General features: G+C 47.3%; 1 protein-coding gene across 2 annotated transcripts in view; it reads right to left on the bottom strand.

Moving 5' to 3' along the window:
- SLIT3 (slit guidance ligand 3) overlaps positions 1 to 21407 on the bottom strand; it is a gene marked incomplete at its 5' end in the record, with an annotated part of 594733 nt that overhangs the window by 182861 nt on the left and 390465 nt on the right. For both annotated transcript variants that reach the window (XM_082724113.1, XM_082724112.1), the window contains one exon: positions 8499 to 8570. In XM_082724113.1, coding sequence (XP_082580239.1) covers positions 8499 to 8570 — 72 coding nt within the window. The remainder of the gene's footprint in view (positions 1 to 8498; positions 8571 to 21407) is intronic.

The following is a 21407-nucleotide window of genomic DNA, read 5'->3' as shown; positions in this document are numbered from 1 at the left end:
TCCCCATTTTATAGATCTGGCGACTGAGGCTCAGAAAGGTTAAAATAACTTGCCCAAAGCCACACAGGTCATAAGTGCGAAGCTGGAACTAAACAACAAAAAATCAAGTCTGACTCCAAAACTCATACTTTACATCTACACTCCTCAAAACTGTACTACGTTGTCTCCAATGAGACAAAGAATGAGAACAACATTCTAGTTACTGGAGTCTCCCAGTGTAATCTCCACTGTAACACTCGTATTTCCTCTTCTGAAGACCCTTTTTTAAAGATTTTATTTATTCGACAGAAAGAGGGAAAGAGAGAGAGAGAGAAAGAGAGAGCGCACGCACAAGCAGGCAGGGGGAGAAGCAGGCTTCTCATTAAGCAGGGAGCCTGATGCGGGACTTGATCCCAAGACCCCAGGATCATGACTTGAGTCTAAGGCAGGCACTTAACCCACGGAGCCACCCAGATGCCCTCATTTCTTTGTAGACCTAAAAATCTCCAGGCAAAATGCTCAACCCTATGGTGAATTTCTCATAAAACCACTAAGCCCAACTCTGAGGAGCCCAGAATCACTATGCCTTCTTGCCAGGGTGCAGGAAAGATGGGATTCTATTTTACAGGCTTCTTTAAAATCCTCATTTTCTGTGGATTTAATGCTCACTGGGGTTAAACATCTGTGATGAGTTAAAAAAGCATTCTGTCCACAAATAAAAATATCCCAGATAGTAAATTTCGGTGCTGGCCTCCAAATAGTGCTCTCCATTATCCTGAAAAAAAAAAAAAAAAAAAAAAACAAAAAACCACAGGGATTCTCTGGGTTGGTTCTTGAGGCTTTGCTTTAATTTTCCTTTGTCCCCAGATGTAATCATGCTCTTTCATTCAGGGTTTTAGTGATTCTCTAAGCGCTGGAGTCTTTTTGTTCTGAAAGTCATCCACTTATTAATTTTCATTGTTTGAGCATCTATCACATGTGCCAGGCATAGAGTGACTCTTGGAAACAAGCAGACAGTGAATAAGACAGACTCGACCTCTCCATTTACATAGCTTCAGGCCACTGGAGGAGAAAGACAGCTGAACAGACGGTTATGACTTTGAGTGAGCATAAGAACTACCCAAAGCCCAACAGAGGACCCCTAACACGGACTACAGCCTGTGTGATCTGGCTGGGAAGAGACTCTGTTGGTCACTTACAGCCTCTAATTCTAGGCACAGCGTCGGGGATGGGGCACTGACCACTCCACCTCCTTGCCTTTGGATAACATAGTAACATAGCTTTTCCAGACTATAGGATTGAATTCACCGGTGTCTTCCACTATTTTTCTCACTTCAGTGGATTTACTTTAATAAATCAACTGCTATTTATTGAGCACTTGCATTGTGGGCCATGGGGCAGATAAAGAAGACGCTCTAGGGATATATTTATCATATTACATATGCCCTGTGTGCATCTGTTTGCCTCCCTCTGCAGATGAAATTTCTCAAGAACAGGGACTGTGTCTTCCTCATCTGTTTCCAGGACTGGTTTGGGGTCTGGTAATGGTATGCGCTCAATCATGATATATGGAAGGAGGAATGCAAAGACAGAAGAGCAGAAAGAAGCGGGGAAGGGAGGGAGGGAAGGAGAGGGGGAAAGAAGGGAGGTGGGTTGACACGATCCCTTTTTAAGGATAGCTTATTTGGGTAGCACTTCGCAGACAGGGATCTAGTCCAACTTCCTCCAGCAGCACTTCTGAACCTGACGTAGTCAGAGCCACGAGCGCAGAGGGAGGAAAGGCTAGAAACCCTGCCGCCCCTTGGGCAGGTGATCACACAGCATCTGGTTGCCTCCTGGGAGCAGACTTTCCAAACCCCTGCCGAGAGGCAAGCATGGCTTTCTTCAGGAGGGGCAGCCACCACTCCTGGGCCTGAGTCGGCAGAGATGCCTGGCGTGGAAAGCTACTTCTGCCTTTGGCCTGCTAGGCCCTGGTGACCGGCACGCGGTTCACGTGGCCAGTCCACCTGCACTGGCTTCTGTAGGTTTCTGCAGTTTGCCGCTGCCTCTTCAGGTCCACCGAACCTGCCTCTGGGGTCCTGCCATCTCTCAACAGCTTCACGAGTACCCCAGCAGCCATCTGGACTTGAGTCTCCCCTCAGCTGGCCATCCTCCCCACTGTCATGAACATCTGACCACACCAGTGCCCTCCAGTGGATCTCATGATGTCATGGATCATGACATTTGAAGTCCTCCCTTCCCGCCAGCCCCAACTCCCGGCCTCACTAAGCTTGGCGGTCTTCAGTGCCTCTCTTGCTTGCCGTGTTTCAGCCATCAATTCTTCCAAGCATCGACTCTTTCACATACCTCTGTGCCTTTGCAGTGGTGGGTGATTTTTCACATGCTGTTCCAACTGCCTGGAAACCCTTTCCCCTGGACGAACTCCTACTCATCCTTCAAGACCCAACTCATGTTACTTCCTGAGTGAAGCCAGAATCGAGCCTGCCTGGGGGCTTTCCTAACCCTTCCTCCATTATCTCCAACTGCGTCTTGGTACACAGCCTTCACCTGCTCATTTACTAGTTTGTCCCTTCCCTAGACTGAGTTCTTTAAGTACAAGGATGGTACCCTGTTGCTTCTATAATATTTTTTCCATATTCAACATTTTAATGATTGTGAATGATCTCCTATATGTGACAAGTCAACTGCAAATACTCAAGGAATGACTGAACAAACATTCATTCAATGCATTTTTAGTCGACTGTACTCTCTGCCACGAACTGTTTTGGGCACCAGGGACCCCACAGTGACAGAGGCAGGCAGGGGCACTGCGTACTCACGTTCATTCTGTGAGACAGATGGAGACAGGGTGACGAATAAGTGAATAAGTGAATAAGTAAGTGAATAAGTGATAATTTCAGGGGCAATGAGTGCTCTGAAGAACTATAACTGGGTAGTGGGATAGAGAAGAGGGACAGTGGGGGACGGAGCTGCTTTGGTTGGGTCAGGGAAGGCCACCCTGACAAGCCGATGTTGGAGCTGAGACCTAACGGATCTGAAGGAGTTGACCACGGCAAGCTGCCAGTGCTTAGCATCCCATGCAAAGGGAGGGGTGAGCGCCAAGTCCCATAGGCGGGAAGCAGCTTGGGGTGTTTCAAGGGATGAGATGGAGCATGGGGAGCATGATGTGGGGGAGGGGGGCTCAGCCATACAGAGTCTTGCAGGGCATGGCCAGGAGCATGAACTCGGTTCCAGGCACAGTGACAGAAGGAATGGCTGCGGAGATTAGCAGACACGGATGCTCCCAGCGAACGGGTGCTTCGAGTCCCTCCGCACGCCTCCCTCACCCTCACATGAGATTACTGGCTGCTCACCGGGCGGGCGGAGACAGCCCTCATTAATCTCAGGAAGCAGGAGGGCAGACTCGGGCAGTGCGGCAACCCAGACTAACTAGAGAACACAAAGGCCGCCTGCCCAGCTTTGTTTTGAAACCGTCCATTCCAAATTCTGCTGGCTGGCAGAGACAGGGGGTTATTGATTTTCCCTTCTGGAATGCATGTCCTACAGAGTCCTCGCAAATAGAAACTGAAAAACAGAGAAAAACACAAGTGCTGGGAAAGATAGGGCAAGGCGACATTTTTTTTTAAAAACAATCTATACTGGATTTTGTCTTTTTCTTCTTATGCTTTGTTGGATTGTGGCTTGTCGTCTGTTTTTTTTCCCCCAACTCACTTCTTTTTCCCTCTCTCTGCGCCGTCCTGGTGACCCCCCTCTCTCCTCCTCTCTCACCCTCCCTATGTCTCTGGTCCAGAACCCGGCACAGCGTTGGCTTATGGGAGGCACTGTGCAGTGCTGGATACTGCTTTATCTACAGGTCAGTCTCTCTTAGGGTTTCTTCTCCAGACCTGTTTGTCCAGCTCTCTGCTTCTCTTTAAATACAGCACCTCTCCCCCCTTCCAGACAGGCAGCAGAGCAGGACGAGCCCGTAAAACCAGCTTTTAGTAATTGCATTGAGTGGTATCCCCGGCTAAGGACCTTTTCTCTCTTGAGAACCAGGAAGCAATCAGGGACTTCCTTCCACTGCCTTGTTGGGGTAGGGGCCATTAGCCCCCATTCCCACTGGGTTAATCGCCACCTGTGTCCCGCCCTGGGCTCTGACGAGAGCTACCCATGTACCTCTCTGCCTCTGTGAATCAGGGCATCACTAGCTACAGCCTTCTTGGTTCCTTCCTGCTGTGAGCACGGCTGAGTGGAGAGGGATCTGGGTACACAGAAGTGTCTACAGGTAGAGTCTGGAACATGGTTGGGGGTGTTACTCAGAAGAGGTATGTAGGGAGGCCTAGGCCCAACTGTGTCTGCTGACTTTTACCAAATCAAACACTGATCGGAACTTAACTTTATCAGCTGGAAAATGGGTGTATCACAGTCTCTTCCTTCTTAAAGGGGAATGGCAGGACAAGCAAAGAAAATCCCATGTCAAAACTACAAAAGTTAAAAAAAAAAAAATAGACAATCCTTGACCGCCTTCTCCTAATGAAAAATATGGTGTCTCGGACAGGCCCAACTGTTGTCATTTCATAGTCTGATACTCCAATCACTTATCTTCTATTTCTATTTTACCTAAGAAATGAAACAGTGTTATGTTCCCTGAGCTCACACAAGGCGGTAGAGAAGGCGCAGCAGGGGGAATGGGAGATGCTTCTCAAACACAGTGATGAGAAGGATGTACATTCCTGAGATTTTAAATTTGTAACAAGAGAGACAGTCTACATGCGGGTAATTGAGGTCTGGTAGGAGGAGGAGTGTTTCCTTAATAGGTTTTATACAAACTTAATTTCTGCAAAGCGTCTTCTATTTTACATGTACTGATGCATATTTAAATGTATAACTTCAATTATCACCTCGATGCAGATGCTTCCCCACCTTGAACTTGCTCCTCAGCTCTGCTCCTATGTCTCCAATTACCCACACGGTATTTTGTCTGAAGGCGCTAAGCCTATTTCCTCTACCTTCCTCTTATGAAAACCATGGAAGCTGAGACTCATAGACATAGCTGTGGACCAGAGACCAAAGTCATTTACTCAGCAGGAAAAAGAGGATGGGATGTCAGGCTCCCTAATTTCCGAAGACACAGAAGATGCTCCATTCACGCTGCCCGTGGAAGACCTGACATCCCTTCACACCCAACTTAGGGTCTTCAAGTCTGGCTCTTCTCCGGACCTTTCAGTCTTCGCAGAGTGGAAGCTCCAAGAAGGCAAAGCTCACAGATCTACAGATCTCACTTTCTTTTTTTTTTTTTTTTTTCAGATCTCACTTTCTATGGCTTCCTTTAGAACTGGCATTTAGTAGGTTCAAAAACCATTTTGGTGGCTGCATAGATGAAAGACTATGGAAATTGACCATCATTCTTTGTATCATCTGAGCTTGGAAACTCGTCATTTTCCACACACGCCTTCCCTCCCCCCGGGCCACTTACACCTCATTAATTGCCAGTTTCTGTTGACTGGGCCCCTACTGGCATCTTTGGATCCTCCTTCGCTTCTGATTGCTCTCTTTCCCAAGCATGAGCCCTGACCCCTTACCCAGGACGCAGCATCATCTCCTGTTCCCGCCTTTCCTTTTTCTCCTCCTCCTGTCCTAGGCTCCTCTTCCACAATAAATGATTTCATCCTGACTTTTCCCACATTGGAAGCCATCTACATTCTCAGTTACCTACATCTAAAGTCCATACACCCTGCAGGCAAGTCTCGCTGCCTCCTGGCTTTCACCTCTCTTCCTAACCTCATCATCTGTTGTTCTGCCTCATAAATCCCCACCCCCAAGAGATGGCTCTGCTTGTGTCCTTTGAAACATGGCTTATACAGTCTTGCTTCTATATTTGCACACACTATTGCCTCATTTACTTTGTGAATTCCAACCGTCACTCAGGCCAGGGTAAAGTCTTTACAATTATAACAACAACCAAGGAATACATCAGTAACAATAGCTAGAACTTTCTAAATCTCTTCCAGGTACCAAGGATAGTACTAAGTTCTCCATACTCATTATTTTATTAATCTTCACAAAAAGCCTAGGAGGTTAAGTACAATTCTTATCCTTGTCTTATAGTGGAGGAAATCTAGGCTCAGAAGGGTCCAGTAATGTGCCTAAGGTCACAGATTCGTGTGCACAACAGCTGAAAATCAGACCTAGATCCACCAGGTGGCCAAAGCCATGTTTCTAACCTTTAGGCTGTGCTCCCTAAAGCCATCTTTCTTCTCTGAACTCTGATAGCTACTTATTTGCCAATTTTCACCTGGATTGTTAAATCACTAAACATCATCTGGTACACATGTGTTTCTTGTCCCCAGTTTTACCGTAAGCCACCTGAGAATGGAATACTTCTGGGCCTCATAGGTTCCGCCCCACAAATGCATGCTGAAGGAACTGATTCCAAGTGTAATCAACCCCCCTTCAGTTCTGCTGGCTGATTCATTCCTTCAGCAGTGTGTTTACTGATCTCTCCTCTCCCCTCGGGACCACATGCTGACACTGGCTATAAAAACAAAAGAGAAAATCCTCCCTAAATTCAGGCCTTTGAGTCAGACCTATTTGCAAGGCCTGGAGAAGGAAGGCCTGACACTTGCCCCCTGAGTGACTCAGGAGTCTGTGTTTGCAGAATCTTGAATCCTGGAGTCCCTGAGGCCTTTGTGAGGTTAAAGATATTACAGGAAAACAACAAGCCCCCCAATTCAGCAGCTACCGTGACCCACTGTGAGATTTAGTCACTTTCTTGAGAACCCAAACTGCAGCTGGTGACTCCACAGCCCTGCGTATACATCCCTGCACGGTTTTGTTCTCGCTGTTGCTGTCCTTGTTAACTGGCCCATTTAAAATTAGAGCCAGGAGACAGGACAGATAAAACACTTTGCATATGTAAAATGTTAGTCTGGGGATCAGCCGGCTTAAGAAGCTGGTTGACCTTGAGTTAGTCACTGCCCTGCTCTAGTCCTCAATTTTCTCACTGTTGACCGGTGGGGTTTTAGAGGATCTCTAAAGTTCCCCTCCTGCCTTGCCTTTCTGAGATGCTAATTCACACAGTCTCTTAGTTTTGGTTTATATGCAGTCTTCAGTCACATTCTCCAGGGCTTTGCCTGCTCCAGCCTGCCCTCTCCTCCTTCTGAGCAGACACCCCCAGATGAAGCAAGAGGGCAGCTTCCTGTGTGGGATCCCCTTGAAAGTCCTCTCTGCCCTAGGCTCCCTTCACCTTGAGAAGCCTCTGCCCTCTTGTGTGCTTTGCATGTTAAACAGCTAAAGCTTCCCGCCAAGTTCTCCGCAACAGGGGAAGCAGACAGCCTGTATCTGGAAGCCATCACCGGCTTACCAGGACACTCATATCCCTGCAGTCCTTATAAGGAAAACCGATAGCTAAAGTAGTTTTAAAGAAACTTCCTTCAAGACTTCTCAAGTTGAGCGTGAGCCCGTAGAGGCCAGTGGACAGAAAGGCCTGCCTAGGCAAACCCAACTCCCTTCTGTGCCCCTCTCCCAACACATGCTCTGAACACACCGACACCGTGGCAGGGAAGAGGATTTGGAAGGCACAGTCCTTGTGAAAGTAAGAGCCCAGGAGTCACTGCTAAACAGGAAATAGGGGAGGCCGGGTTAACAATGACAAAGGTTATTTGGCAAGTTAAGAACCGTAGTGATGGACGAGTTCCACATGGATCGCATCAATGGACACAGGCATCTGCATGGGGTAGAATTACACAGAATCACACGGGCAGGAACGCATACAAACGAGGATTTGTAATTATCTGAGATCTGAAGAATAACATCTGTGGGTTGTACCCATGGCAGTTTCCTGGTTTTCATACTGTACTTCTTATGTAAGATGTTATCCCTGGGAGGAAACTGGGGTCAAAGGGCGCATAGACCTACGTACTATTTTTGAAACTTCCTGTGAATCGACCATCACTTCAAATTAAAACTAAACACACCCTCAAAACCAACCAGCGAGTACAGTGAGTGGACGTGGCTGTGTTCCCCCACAATCTCGGGACCCCAGTGGGTAGGCCCTCTCACAAGATCTTATAAGTAACAGTGACATCTTCGCCGTCACGGTCATCACCGCCATCGTCAAGACTCCTGTTTATTGAACACTTACCACCACACACGAAGCACACGTCCTCATTTGTGTCAACACCCCCACCAGTCTGTCGTCCCCATTTTATAGAAAATAACGACCCTGGGAGTAGCTGAGTCAAATCCCAGGCCACAGAGCTACTGTGGGGCCCGGGTCTGACCCAGGTCTGGGACTCCAGTGCTCACACTTGGGGCCGAAAAACCAGAGCGCGACAGGACTCCGTGGAGCTGTCATGGCATCCGACGTGTGTTCCCTGGAAGCCACTCAAGCACATCCCTCCCCCTGTCCCAGAGGCGCCTGCACTGAGATACCACACAGCATGGTGAGACCACCTTCCTGTCCCACCCCTCACCCCTATTCTGGCCAGAAAGCCACATCTGCAGAGGAACAACAGCGATAACAACAAAAAATCACTCACAAGTTCTTCACGTTGGCGATGCCCCGGAACGCCTTCCTCGGGATCCCCAGGATCTGGTTTTCGCTCAGATCTCTAAACAGGAAGAGAAGAGGCACACCGCGTTAAGGACCCAGGCCCGGCGTTATCTGCATCTCATTATGACAACAAAACCCCTGGGCTGGCTGCCTCTGCGGTCAGGAGTGGTGGAGGGACTGTTCAGTCTCTGGCCCCAGGCTGCTACAGCCTCCACATTGTTCCTGCCGAGATGGCCTTTGCTGGAATGGTTACCAGGCGGGAGCAGCTTGCCTCCAGGGCGGGCTCTGTGGGTGGTCTCGCACCTCCAGGCCACGAGCCAAGACGCTGGGTTGTTTGTTGCGCATACCGCACCCAATTCTCTGTTTTGCCACCTCCCCGAGAGACCCCTTACCCCCCTCCTCTCTTGCCGTCCCTCCCCCACTGCAGGGTCAACAGTACTCAGTCTCCCACTCTCAGGGACTCTCTGCCTTTGTCATCTGGAATTGGAAAGGAGCCTAGCCATCCTGATTTTCCGATGGGGGTGACCATCTCTGTTTACCCCAGACACCCCCTGGGGGCCTCCTGGGCTTAGTGACAGGCATGATGACTTCAAATTGCATTTCTACAAACCTTCCCCAAAGTGGAAGGTCCCACGGGCGCCTCCTGTAGCATTAAGCAGTGCTAATGTGTTGTTTCAAGAAGGAAAGGTAAGGGACAAAGTGACAGGTGTTGAAACTGTCTCAAAACCAGGTCTCGTACCAGGGTCCTCGTTAACAATCCCCCAAACCTCAGTTTCCTCTCCTAAGACCCATGTGGTTAGTTTTCTGTTTCCTTCCTCCAAACCCCCACTCAAACCAAACTCATGCACTTGTTTTCATTCATACCTCAAGCTTGCTTGGAATCTCAGTAATCAATCATACCAGTGTATGTCTACACACACACACACACACACACACACACACACATCAATCGTATGCATATACATCTATAGATACAGATATATAGCTCAATTATTGTGAAAATAACACAAAAACCATTAGATACAAAGGTAAAAAATCACCTACCCAGACCATAACCAGAGTTACAAATTAGGAGCAATATATATAAATTTCACCAATGTGATCTCACAGTATATAGTCAATAATAAACTTTTTTCACTTATTATACTGAGAACATCTGTTCATGTCATTAATAGTCCACATATGCCAACATTTTTAATCACTGTATATCATCCAATTGTATACAGGGCTGTAGGATCCCGTACTGCGGGGTCGGGAGAAGGGATTTGTCATTTAAGGGAATGTGAGGATGAGGTTTCCTCCCCACACCTTTCCGGGGCAATTGTTGACCTCCTTCCTTGGTAGGAAGTCCTGTAAGGAGAAGATACTGGGTCGCAGGGTCAACATCTTTAACTGTCAAGTTGTCCCAGAGGCAGATTGTACTAATGAATCCCCCCCCCCCCGATTTTCCACAGGAACCTAATCAACAGCTAAAGAGGAACTCCTAATATATTTGGAAAGAGAGGTCAGCCAACCATCCTCCACAAAAACCTGGGCTGTCTAAATTAACCTCGTGTGAAGGAGCAGGAGGAAAAACAGAAAGCAGGAGAGAGGCGTTCCTTTCTGCTTTCCCCTGTAGAGAGGAGTTACCACACTCCGAGCAGCTGGCTGGAACCTTGGACACTTGGGGATTGTCTGGGGCCACGGTTAAGCCCCAAGGCAAGGCTCGGAGTTGGGGTAAGGTGTAGCTATGACTAGCGGTGGCTTCAGGGGCTGAATAACACGGTGTTCCCCATCTCAAATCCAGTTTCCTCTGTCTGCAGGCTCCCCCGGCTGAGCCTGATTCAATGAGCAGGGCTCCAGCCTGCAGTCAGGGCACTGAACAAAGCCCACAGAGACAGCAGAGGTCAGGCAGGGTCACCAGGGTCACTCCTCTACTCTCCATCAGACTCCAGGAGAAGAGGGCACAGGTCCTGTCATCTGACTAATGCAGTTTCCACCAGGCATCTGGGCTGTACCCAGGGCTCCAGCAACCACAATGGGCCTAGTCTTCTCTGCCAAGTAAAGGCTGGTCTCCAGGACAGCGAGCCCCTGCCCTCTCCCCTCCCAGGCTTGGCTGCTACCTTTGGCCGCTCTGGGAAACGGGTCGGGCCACACTTCTGGCCAACCCCTGATGATCAGAATCCGGGCCATGAGAGCAAACAGGAGAGAGGTTTGGACGAGTCAGCAATAACCATGCCTGGGAGCCAGGAGAAAGCACATGTGCATCAGTAGTTCACGAACCCTTAGAGTTTACTATGCCCCAAACACACTGAAGAAATGACCATCTCCTGACGGTTCTGACTTATAATACAGCAGGATGATAAGAGGAGAGCAGCATTTTAGCGAGCTATCCAGCCTAGCTGCTGGGAAACGTCCCACAGAAGCAATCACGCGGGCGAAATCCTACAACCGCCCAGGGCAGCCACTCGGGCTGCTCAGCCCTATTTTGTTGCTGGACGTTGATCCAGTCTTGCTCCTAGTTTAAGGGCCCCAGTTGAAAGCACAGCTTTCTTTCCACCTCCCTGCCATGGCTTTCCGCCTGCTGCCAACTGAGCAACAACGGTGGGTCATAGGGAATTTGTCTGTTCCCCATGACAATCTGCTTGTAAATTTTATTAACTTTATTTTCCATTGAGCCTCTCTTCTCCAGCTAACAATACCACCGCCATCCATCTGCAGGACTGTATATTGATTTCATAAATACCTCCAGTAGGCTGACCAACTGACAGCTTTAATGGTGTTACTGATGGGGCGTGGAGATGGGTTCAGGGCTGGGTGCTTCGTTTTTCGGTAACTGTCCCTTCACAATTATCTCGAGGCCTTTGTGAAGGCTCCTAATAGCCTGTTTATCTCAGCGTGATGCCAGAGCATGGAGCCAGTGCTAAGCGCTACCCTTGAGAGAGACAAGAGGCACCATTTTCAGCAGACATTTAAATAAAAATAACAAAATCTATCCATAGTGCCCCAGAGCCTAGTTCCGGCCAATTGCTTGCCGGGAGTTTCGTGCCTTGCCCCTCCTGAGGGAAAATGCTTAGAAGGAACCAGGGAAAAATAACTTTTTTTTTTTTTAAACATTAGATGAAAGGTATGAGTCTGGAGCACGGCGAGAGGGTAAGGGGCGTGCTGAGATTTTCTGGGGGAAGTAAAGGAAGACAGCGGTTGGGAAACGCTTTCTTGGTTGGGAAGTCGGGCTACAGGTTGGGATGTCTTTTTAAATAATTAGGACTCTGAAAGAAAGGGGGACTGCATTAGCTAAAGTGCATTTTCCTGCTTCCGGAAAATGATTAACCGACGGATTATTCCATCCAAAAACACAAGACCAAAGAGGACTTATTAAGGAGACAGTAAGTCAAATAGGAGTTGGCAAGAACCAATATATCCCCCTTCCAGCCAGCGCCCCCCCCCCTTTTTAATTTACTAAAATGCTTTGGACACAGATTAACTTTCTTCACAAATTTATTATGGCTTCATCTACCTTGAAACGGGAACTGCAGACACTTTGATAAATGGATTGAAAGGCTGTCTAGTTCCAGTGGAGCTTTGAAATGCTTCCCGGGGCTCTTCCTGCAATGTCAGGCGTGCTTTGTTCTCCAAGCAACAGTGAATGACAGTCCCCACCTTCACCCCCACCTCTGCCCACCCCGTGTTTTCCAGGGAAGACGGCAAGGCAGTGTCCTCTTTGCTGTGGTGGGGACAATGCGCTTGTCTCAGTCACATTCATGCTCCCAGGAAGTCCCGTGTTAAATGGCAGTTAGTGGAGGGTGGGATTTACTCCTAGATGTCAATCTTCAATTATTCTAAAGGTACAGGATGGGGCTTGGAAGCTCCCCCAACCTTGGGGCATTCTTGTTTCTGAGGTGGGGCAAGCCAGTTAGCTGGACGATCATTGCAAACTACTGAAATGCTGCAGTTTCCCCATCTTTACAGCAGGGGCTTTATGGACCTCCTTGGTTCATCACGGGGATGAAAGGAGTTGATATGTGTGTGTCTTGCATAGCACCTGGAACCCTGTAGGCATTCACCAGATGGCTGTATTTATTTCTTGGATTTTCCGCCCATTTAGTCCTGCATTTTACATTGCTGAAAACATCCTTTATGACCCTCTTCAGGACATATGTCTACAACTGTGCAAAGAATTGAACACATAAACATTGCTAATATTCTTTCCATAAAATCTGGGGGAGGAATCAAAGTTTCCCTCCTCTATCATCGAGATAGGAGTATCCGTATTTTATTCTAGAGTCTTTTGAATGGGAGAGGAGAGCTTAATTCAGGAAAAAAGGTTCGTCTCAGATTGGGCTCTTAAAGCAGCTGACAAGTAACCAAGTGATGGATTCACAAAGTGCTCCTGGAAGATACCAGTAACGGCTGCAGGAAGCACGATCAAGAAGGGAAATAAAGGTCAGTTAGGAAAAGTCCTAGCCTTAGCCCCATACCCTGGGAGCTCCTGTTTCTAACCAAGGGCTCTGGGCCTTTAGACCTCTGCACCAGACAGTCCTTGGTTAGAGAACACCCAAGAATAACACAAATTGCCCGGCTCTGCCTGTTCTCCATAAGGCTGAACAAGGTGACCATAACAACTTAAGGACACATCGCTGAAGAGGTTCCTGGTCCTGATCTTTATCCTCAAAATCTGAAGAAGCAGGAGATGGGTACCAGTGTCAGTAAAACGACCCAAGGGATCCAACCCAATGCATTCATACAAAGGCCGTAAGGATAATTCTCCTGATTGAGAAGTTCTCAGAAGATTAAAAAAAATTATTCATGAAAGATGACCCATTCAAGGAGCAAGAGGTCACAGGGGGAAGGTTAGTGACCAAAGGAAATTGGAAAAACCCAGTCTGATACCTTCCTTTGTCTACCTCCCCAGATTCCTTGCGCCGAGACCAATCAGGTACCTTTTTACTAACTTAAAAAAAAAAAAAAAAATCCCATCAACTCTTGATTAACCAGACTAAAAGATGGGATGACCTAAAAACATTTCTAGGGGCACCTGGGTGGCTCATTCAGTGAAGCAGCTGCCTTTGACTCAGGTCATGATCTCAGGGTCCTGGGATTGAGCCCTATATCAGGCTCTCTGCTCAGCAGGAAGTCTGCTCCCTCTCCTGTACGTGTGCATGCTCTGTCAGATAAATAAATAAAATCTTTTTTTTAAAATATTTTATTTATTTATTTGACAGAGAGATCACAAGTAGGCAGAGAGGCAGCAGAGAGAGAGGAGGAAGCAGGCCCCCTGCTGAGCAGAGAGCCTGATGCGGGGCTCGATCCAGGACCCTGAGATCATGACCTGAGCCGAAGGCAGCGGCTTAACCCACTGAGCCACCCAGGCGCCCCTAAATAAATAAAATCTTAAAAAAATAAAAGCACTTCTATTTGGAACCATTACTGGATTTGAAATCAGGGCTGTGGATTACCACTCTGATTCTTTTTGGCCTGAGGATGTATTAAAATTACTTTCTTGGTCACTGTCTAATAGGAGGAAACCAGCCCTATCAATCAAAAGTCATTTAGGGAGCTAAAAATTTTCTGATGAATCCAAAAATTCTTATACTCTCCCTGCTGCCATCTCATACAAAGCTGAACCCTGCTCCCCTTAGCCCCAACTCCTAATAATAGAGGAACTTTAACATTATCACTCCGCCCAAGGAGCCCAAGAGAAAGATGGTCTTGCTTTCCTTATTTTATACAGTGGGAGGGACAGACATGCAGGAAAAATTATTCCCTGGGGATTTTACAATGTGGACTTTGGGGAGGATTTATCTTAAAAGGAAAATCTCTTCTGCAGGCAATTTATCTTAATAAGCAAGATTATATGTTTGCAGTTGGGTCACTGTCAAAACCAAGTGAGCCCCAAGCATATGTCCCAGCTAAGAAGCCCTGGTGCCTCCAGCTGGGTGCCTAGTCAATGGCATCCTTTGTCTGAGGGAGATTATAATGGGATAACTGAATCATTCCCTGAAAGAACCGCCAGGAGCGTCAGGGACCCAGAGAATCAAAGGATCCATGGGGGACAGAAAACCAAAACCCAAAACATGACCAACAAAACAAAACAAAACAAAAGCTTCAGTCATTTTCCACCACTCCAGTTGGCTTCTGAATATTTCATTGCATTAGTTTACAGGCTTGCTTTCTTGATGCTAAAGTTACTGAATGAAAGAGAGGAGGAAAAGCTCCTTTCATTCTGCCTCCTCTGACAAGCCCATTAGCAAAGTCCCAGCCCACCATTCAGATGTTTAATATGGCAGATTAAGTGTCAGCTCAGATTCTTTCTTTCTTTTTTTTTTTTTTAAATTTTCAGCTCAGATTCTTAATTCATGCAGCAAAACATAAATTTAGCACCTACTATGTGCTATGCTGTGTCACGTGTTGGGACACAGAAGCAAAAAGAACCGAGTTCCTGTCCTCCTGGAGCTTGCATTCTCTTTGACCCCTGATGCAAACAAACAGAACTCTTCCCACATTTAACTGGAAAGTAAATATCTAGATGTTCCCAAATGTAACAGCTGCAGTTTTACTGTTTTGTTTTGTTTTGGTTTTTTTTCCTTTTCAACCAGAAAAAACCCTGTATCTAAAACCCCATTGCAGACTGTTCCTAACCAGCAAGGAAAAGAATTCACAGCTTTGTTTTACTCGAGGCTGGACATCTTTTTAGTTTTTGGGGGGGTGGGGCGGAGGAGGGAAAGATGCCGATCTGAATCACTGGGGCTTGCAGTCTTGTTTCATCAAGTACTTGGGTTCTGTCTTTCAAAGTGGACAGTCTGATAAAAATAAGGACTGTCTGAAGATATTAGGAGTCGGCCCGGGATGGCACGGGCAGCTGTTCTCACAGCGGGGCTCATGGGCTACCTCACCACAATTTACTGATGATGCTTCAAAACAATACAAATCCCTGGTTTCTAGAATAATTTAGATAGGATAATGGTATTGTGGGCTATGTTTCCCTTCATTTAGGTCTTTATCTTTGAGAGATACATACTGAAGCAATTAACGATTAAATGATGATGTCTGGGTTTTGCTTCAAAATAATGTGGAAGAAGGGGGGAGTGGGTGGAAGTGGAGAAGGAGTAAGATTGGCCGTGAATGGGTACTTACTGGAGCCAAGTGTTAGGTGCAAAGGAGGTTCATTTATAATTTGTGCTTGACATTTACATATGTGTGAAATTTTCCAGAATTAAAAAAAAAATAATAATGCAGATTTCTGGGACCCATCCCAGACCTACTGAGTCAGAAACCCTGGGGATGGGCTCTGGAGCATCAACTTTGGACAAGTTTGAGAGCACAGGCAGGATGATCTGTGCTGAGTTCACACCCCATGCTACTTAATGGGCTGTATGTCTGTTAAGAACATCAATTCAATTCTGAGCCTCAACTTGTGCTTCTGTGAAATCAGGATAAGCAATGAGAGTAATGAAAAATCAAGTACTTTCTATACTCTAATGCAGGATATAAATGCAAATCACTATCTTTGTTTTATTAGCATGAAGCTCACAATTACAGTATCCTACTACCTTGAGTGTCAAGGGGAGATTTGGGGTCCAAGATGCAAAGGCCTCCTGTGTCCCAGGTGTGAGTGAGCCTCTTGGTGTTGGACGAAATGTTTATGGGATAGTGTCACAGAAGGCTAAAGGGGGACAGAGTGACAATATCTAATTCGTACCTGATGAAGCCATTCAGGGGCCCCGTTTGGAGGTTGACCTAGAAGAGCTAAGAGTCCATAGGTGGTTACACCCCGCCCGAGGACCCCAGCAAATCACCAGGAGGGAACCAAGCCCTTTGTCCCTGGACTGTCCTAAACCAGCAGGGAAGACACTGGCGACTGGGATTAGAGCGTTCCGGGTTGGGCCTCACAGACAAGTGTTCCCCGAGGTTTCTAGGAGGACTGAAGCGGAGGAGAGAAACACCTGGAGGACAGGTCAGGAGCCGCTGGGCTCTGAGGCAGATCCCAAGCGGTGACCATTCTAGAGCAGGTGGAAACCTGATGTCTGAGCACCCGGAGTTAAGGAGATCCCCCAGGCGGAGAGACTAAAGGCTGCAAGTAAAGTTAGGGTTATTGGTTTGCTCTATGATTAGTTACTAACATACACACCTTCTGGCGCCTTAGGAGCAGATGTTCTAGAAATCACAAATTCAATTGCATTAGGATCACACAGGTTCAAGAAAATGAGCAAATCAGGCTGACCATGGACCCACAAACATGGAGGACACAGGGCCCAGTCCACTGAATTCCCCCCAGTTCAAATCAAATAACCCTCCATGCTGGTGCCAGGACACTGCACCCCAAGGCTGAAGGGTACAGAGGCCAACACCCCTCCAGAGGGGATCTGCTAATTCTAGGACAGGATCATCCCATGGAAATATAGCATAAGACACTCATGCAATTTAATTTGTTCCATTAGCTGTATTAAAAATAATAAAAAGAAATTGTTGAAATGAATCTTTTTCATTTTCATTTTACTTAACCCAATATATCCAAAATATTTTAACATGTAATCAGTATGAAAATATATTGAGATACTTAATATTCTTTTCTACACCAAGTCTTCAGAATCTGGTGTGTATTTTACATCCATCTAAGTTGGACCAGCCACAGTCCAAGTGCTCAGTAACCACACACGGCTAGCTAGCACCTGTCATACTGAACAGAGCTCTTCTAGAATAAGGCGAGGAGCTCGATGCTGGAGTTCTGCACCCACTCATCATCAAGAGAGGAAAAGAGTATCAGCTATTGGAACGAATCTAAAGGAGTCCAGTGTGGGACTCCTCAGAGGCTGGGGGCAGGGTGGATGGGTAAACATTAGAAATATGGAAGGGAGCCATTCAAGATAGAAACATTTGGATTTAAGGGCTTGAAATATCCCAGTCATTCAGCCATTCCTCCTCCACAAAGAGAACCTCCTTCCAGCCAAAGGATTTAATTTGCGTCTTTCTGAACGAACTTTCCAGGGCTGGCAGGGTTAACCAATGCTTGCAGTCCAAACAGAAGCTTTCCTCATCGAATTATCATATGCAATGCCAACTAAAGCTCTTTGCGTTCAGGAAACAGCATTATAATTGACTGATCATCTCCAGCAAATGGTACAGAAGCTGAGCTTCTCAACAGCTCCCTAATTCCTAGAATTATCACAATTTAGCGACAAGGTAGTTACATCAGATGGGATTGGGGAGCGCTTGTTATCAGTCTAATTGTGCCTTCTGTTCTGGTCCAGAATTCCCCTGCTTCACTAAGTGGCTAAGAAACATCACCAGGATTCTTTTTTTTTTTCTTTCTTTTTAAAAATATTTTATTTATTCGTTTGACACAAAGAGAGCGAGGGAGAGATCACAAGTAGGCAGAGAGGCAGGCAGAGAGGGAGGGGTGATGCAGGCACCCCGCTGAGCAGAAAGCCTGATGCGGGGCTTGGTCCCAGGACCCCAAGATCATGACCTGAGCTGAAGGCAGAGGCTTAACCCACTGAGCCAACCAGGCGCTCCCATCACCAGAATTCTAACTACCTGCATCTGACTCGAGTTCGTGTGTCCACTGCCACGTACCCTTTAGGGGATGGCACTGAGACTGTGGTGTTCTTACATCGTGGGCTGAAACCTGATGCTGAAAATCACCTGATCATAAGGATTGAATTACATGCCCGAGATAGCCCTTTGCCAATTTTAAGCCCAATGGAATGTTTTGGTTTAACTTCCCAATCTTGATGTGAGTGAGAGTGTGTGTGTGTGTGTGCATGTGCGTGCACGTGCATGCGGTGGGTGGGGGGTAATCCATCTAGTTCAAAGGGATGGGGACCAGGGTTTTCCTTTTTTTCTTTGTTTGGAGCTGTGCATCTGCTCATTGGAGCTGGGGAAAGGGAGCCCATTTCTGTGCAACCCATCCTCCTTCCAGGCCGACATACTGTTCCTACCCCCTCCCTTCCCTCTGTCCCTCTCCCTTGGCAGCCCTCTGAGTCTTTCATCCCTAATTTGATTGTCGTAGCTGACACCGTCAATCCGAAATCCAGTAGCACGTCTAAGGCTGGCTGGTCGAGGGGAGTGGATGGGGAGCAGAGGGGGAGGCAAATTCATCTTGAGAATAGCTTTATGTAAATCGATCCTCCGGCCGAAAGCTGGAGCCAAGCATTTGCTGATTAATTGGAGAAGCGTCCTTGTTCCCGTGTCTTCTTTAGAGAGATGGCCCAAATTGAGTCCTCTCTTCTTCACAAAGACATTCTCGTGCCAAAAAGCTTTTGCAATTAGGAGATGAAACTTTATGAGCAGGGGGTGGAGGCAGCAGGGGTTGGGGGAGCATTTATGGAATTGTTCTGAAATGAAGTATGCGCTTTTGGGTTGCTGCAGGATTAACCGCTGACCTAGGCGCCTTCATTTGCCTCCCAGATGGTAGCCTGATAGCCTAGGTTCTGAGGCAAAATATCCCAGAGGCAAGGCTCCGCTTGTACAATAAGCAAAAATTAAGGGGGCTGGAAAGTGTACCTTCTAACACGTTTTTCTGGCAGATTCCAAATTCATATTTTCAATGACCACTTGGGCCCATTTCTGTTGGCATCAGGAAGGACAGCGTGTCTGTGATTGACCTAATCTCTTTTCCCTGTACCCCTTAAAGCCTCTGAAAAAGAAAACTCCAACGAAATGCCACACCATCTACCAGAAGTGGTCCTTTAACCCTGGGCGCTGTTAAATCTGACCTTACCCAAAGGCTCAAGGCAGATTAGGGACTTAGCCACAGGTAGAAGTGAGTTTGAATCCAGAGAGATCACATGCTTGCCAATCCTTGTGCTGACTGAAGGTCAAGCTTGTATGGAAACATAGTCATTTCCACGGGCTCCTTCATTAAATTATTAGTCTCACATGGTCAGAAACTTTTGCTGAGCCCAAGTGCTGACACACCGCTTAAAAAAATATTTGTTGAGTGGATTAAAAATAAGCGAAAATGATTTCATGTCATTGCCTGGTTCATGAATGGTCAAGAATACAAAGCTACGGGGATTTTCCCCCAAGTCCTGTCTATCCCTTTAGATTATAGAGAGCTCTGTCCCTGTGCTCCTACCCTTCTATCTCAGCCTCGCTGATGCAGGGCAGGGTTCAAGAACTAATGCCACTAGAACAGGCTTGCGCTCTAAAGAGCCACCGATCAAGTCTGACTGAGATGGGTTTAGTGAGCTACCCTGAAGACTGGGAATGAGCAGGTACCTGGGAAGGGAGGCTAAGCAAATGGTTTGGCTTTTTAGAATCGGGTTTAACCCTGGTCTGAGAGGACACCAAGAATTTGGAAAATGAATTCGGTTCAGAAAAGAGCTGTGTGCCTGACAAAGACACATCTCCAAGAACACCCCCTCCTCCTCTCCTCATTTCTGAATTCTGGCACTCACTGGGACTAGGAGAATACTGATAATCAAACCCCAGGGACAGAAGGAGACACTTGTAGCATCACACTATAGGACATGTCAGAAAGGGGATGACTGGCAGGGAGAAAGCTTTGATTATCTTTGTGATAATTTGCTCTGTGATCACTCTCCCTTCTGCCAAAAGGTCTAAGAGGTGTGGAAACCCCCACGGAGCCTGAGAATTAAGGAGTCCAACCGGGGAAGGTGGGAGCAGAGAGGCAGGCCAACGGGCTGAGGCATTGTTGTCTGGGAGCAGGTAAAGCCACTTCCTGATTTCTATCCCTGTAATGTTTGGTGTTCAACTTGGTCATGAAGAAAGGATCCTTTCTCTGGGTACCCTGTGTGTGTCTGACCCAGGACTCATGTTTTATGGACTGAGCAACTCCTCCTTCCTCCACTGGAGGATATGCTACTGGGCTCGTCCTCTGCCTCTGCTCATTTTCACTGAAGAAACAGAAACCCCTAGGGGTCAGGGGGTGTTGGGTTGGGAGGGATTATGCCTTGGCCTGTGGCTGCCCAGTGGCTGGAGTCTGGAAGGCAGAGCAGCAGATCAAGGAAATGGGGCTTGTGTATGCCTGTTCTTTCTTGTAACTTTTCAGAACCCCATTAAATAAGTGAAACCTCAGGGATGAAGGTGAGATGCTATCCTGGGGCCATCCGCTGGTAAAATCAATGCAGTCTCAGAGGGGCTCAAAATTATCTTCTGCCCAAGCAGGAAAGCAATTCAGCAAGAGCTCAGTGCCCTGAGCTGCACAGCCAGCTTCTCGAAGCCCAGGGCTGGGTGAAGCATAGCACGGCTAAAGCCATTAAGCTATGTTAATACTATAGCATGACATTTCTCGCCGTGACCCCCTGCACTATTTATTGTTCCATTCAAAACAATTACAGCTATTGCTAATAACTCACACCTGTGGATGTCCTGGTATCGACTCGGGCGGAAAAGATGATGTTCTCTTGCTTATTTATGTAGGAACGGATGCAGCCCAATAGGCTGACACCAAGCCTGAAGTTAACTCTGAGGTTTAATCCCAGACCTGCTTCTGGCCATTTAGCTTGAAAGGCAGGAGATGAGGGGCGTGCGCTGGAAGAACCCAGTGATCCGCAGAGATGAAAGTAAGCGGTGATGAATGTGGGGCTGCTGTCACTGGTCTGATGTCCAATACCACGAACTCCGCTGTCCCAGGCAAAGAGGGTAGGACCTCTACAGCAGGAGATGGGGGTGGAGAGGAGGGATAGAGGGGGTGACTCCTTCTGAAACACCTCCCTTGCCTCTCTGTTCATTAACCATTGCCCGAGCCATACTCTGCCTGGTAACTCAGCTCCCTTCTTTTGTAAGTGACCCCAGATGTCCAGCCTATGGTCAGGATTCCAGGAGACAGCGAGGCACGCTACTGGAAGCATGGCTCAGGAGCCAGAAAACCTCGGTGTGAATTGAGACTTGGCTTTTTGCTAGCTGTGTGACTTTGTATGAGCAGATCACCCTCTCTGAGCCTCGGTTTCCT

This window comes from Mustela nivalis, assembly GCF_964662115.1.
Source record: "Mustela nivalis genome assembly, chromosome: 3".
NCBI classification, from domain to species: domain Eukaryota; kingdom Metazoa; phylum Chordata; class Mammalia; order Carnivora; family Mustelidae; genus Mustela; species Mustela nivalis.
The sequence above is the reverse complement of the archived record's forward strand: the minus strand, read 5'-3'. Positions and strand labels throughout refer to the sequence as shown.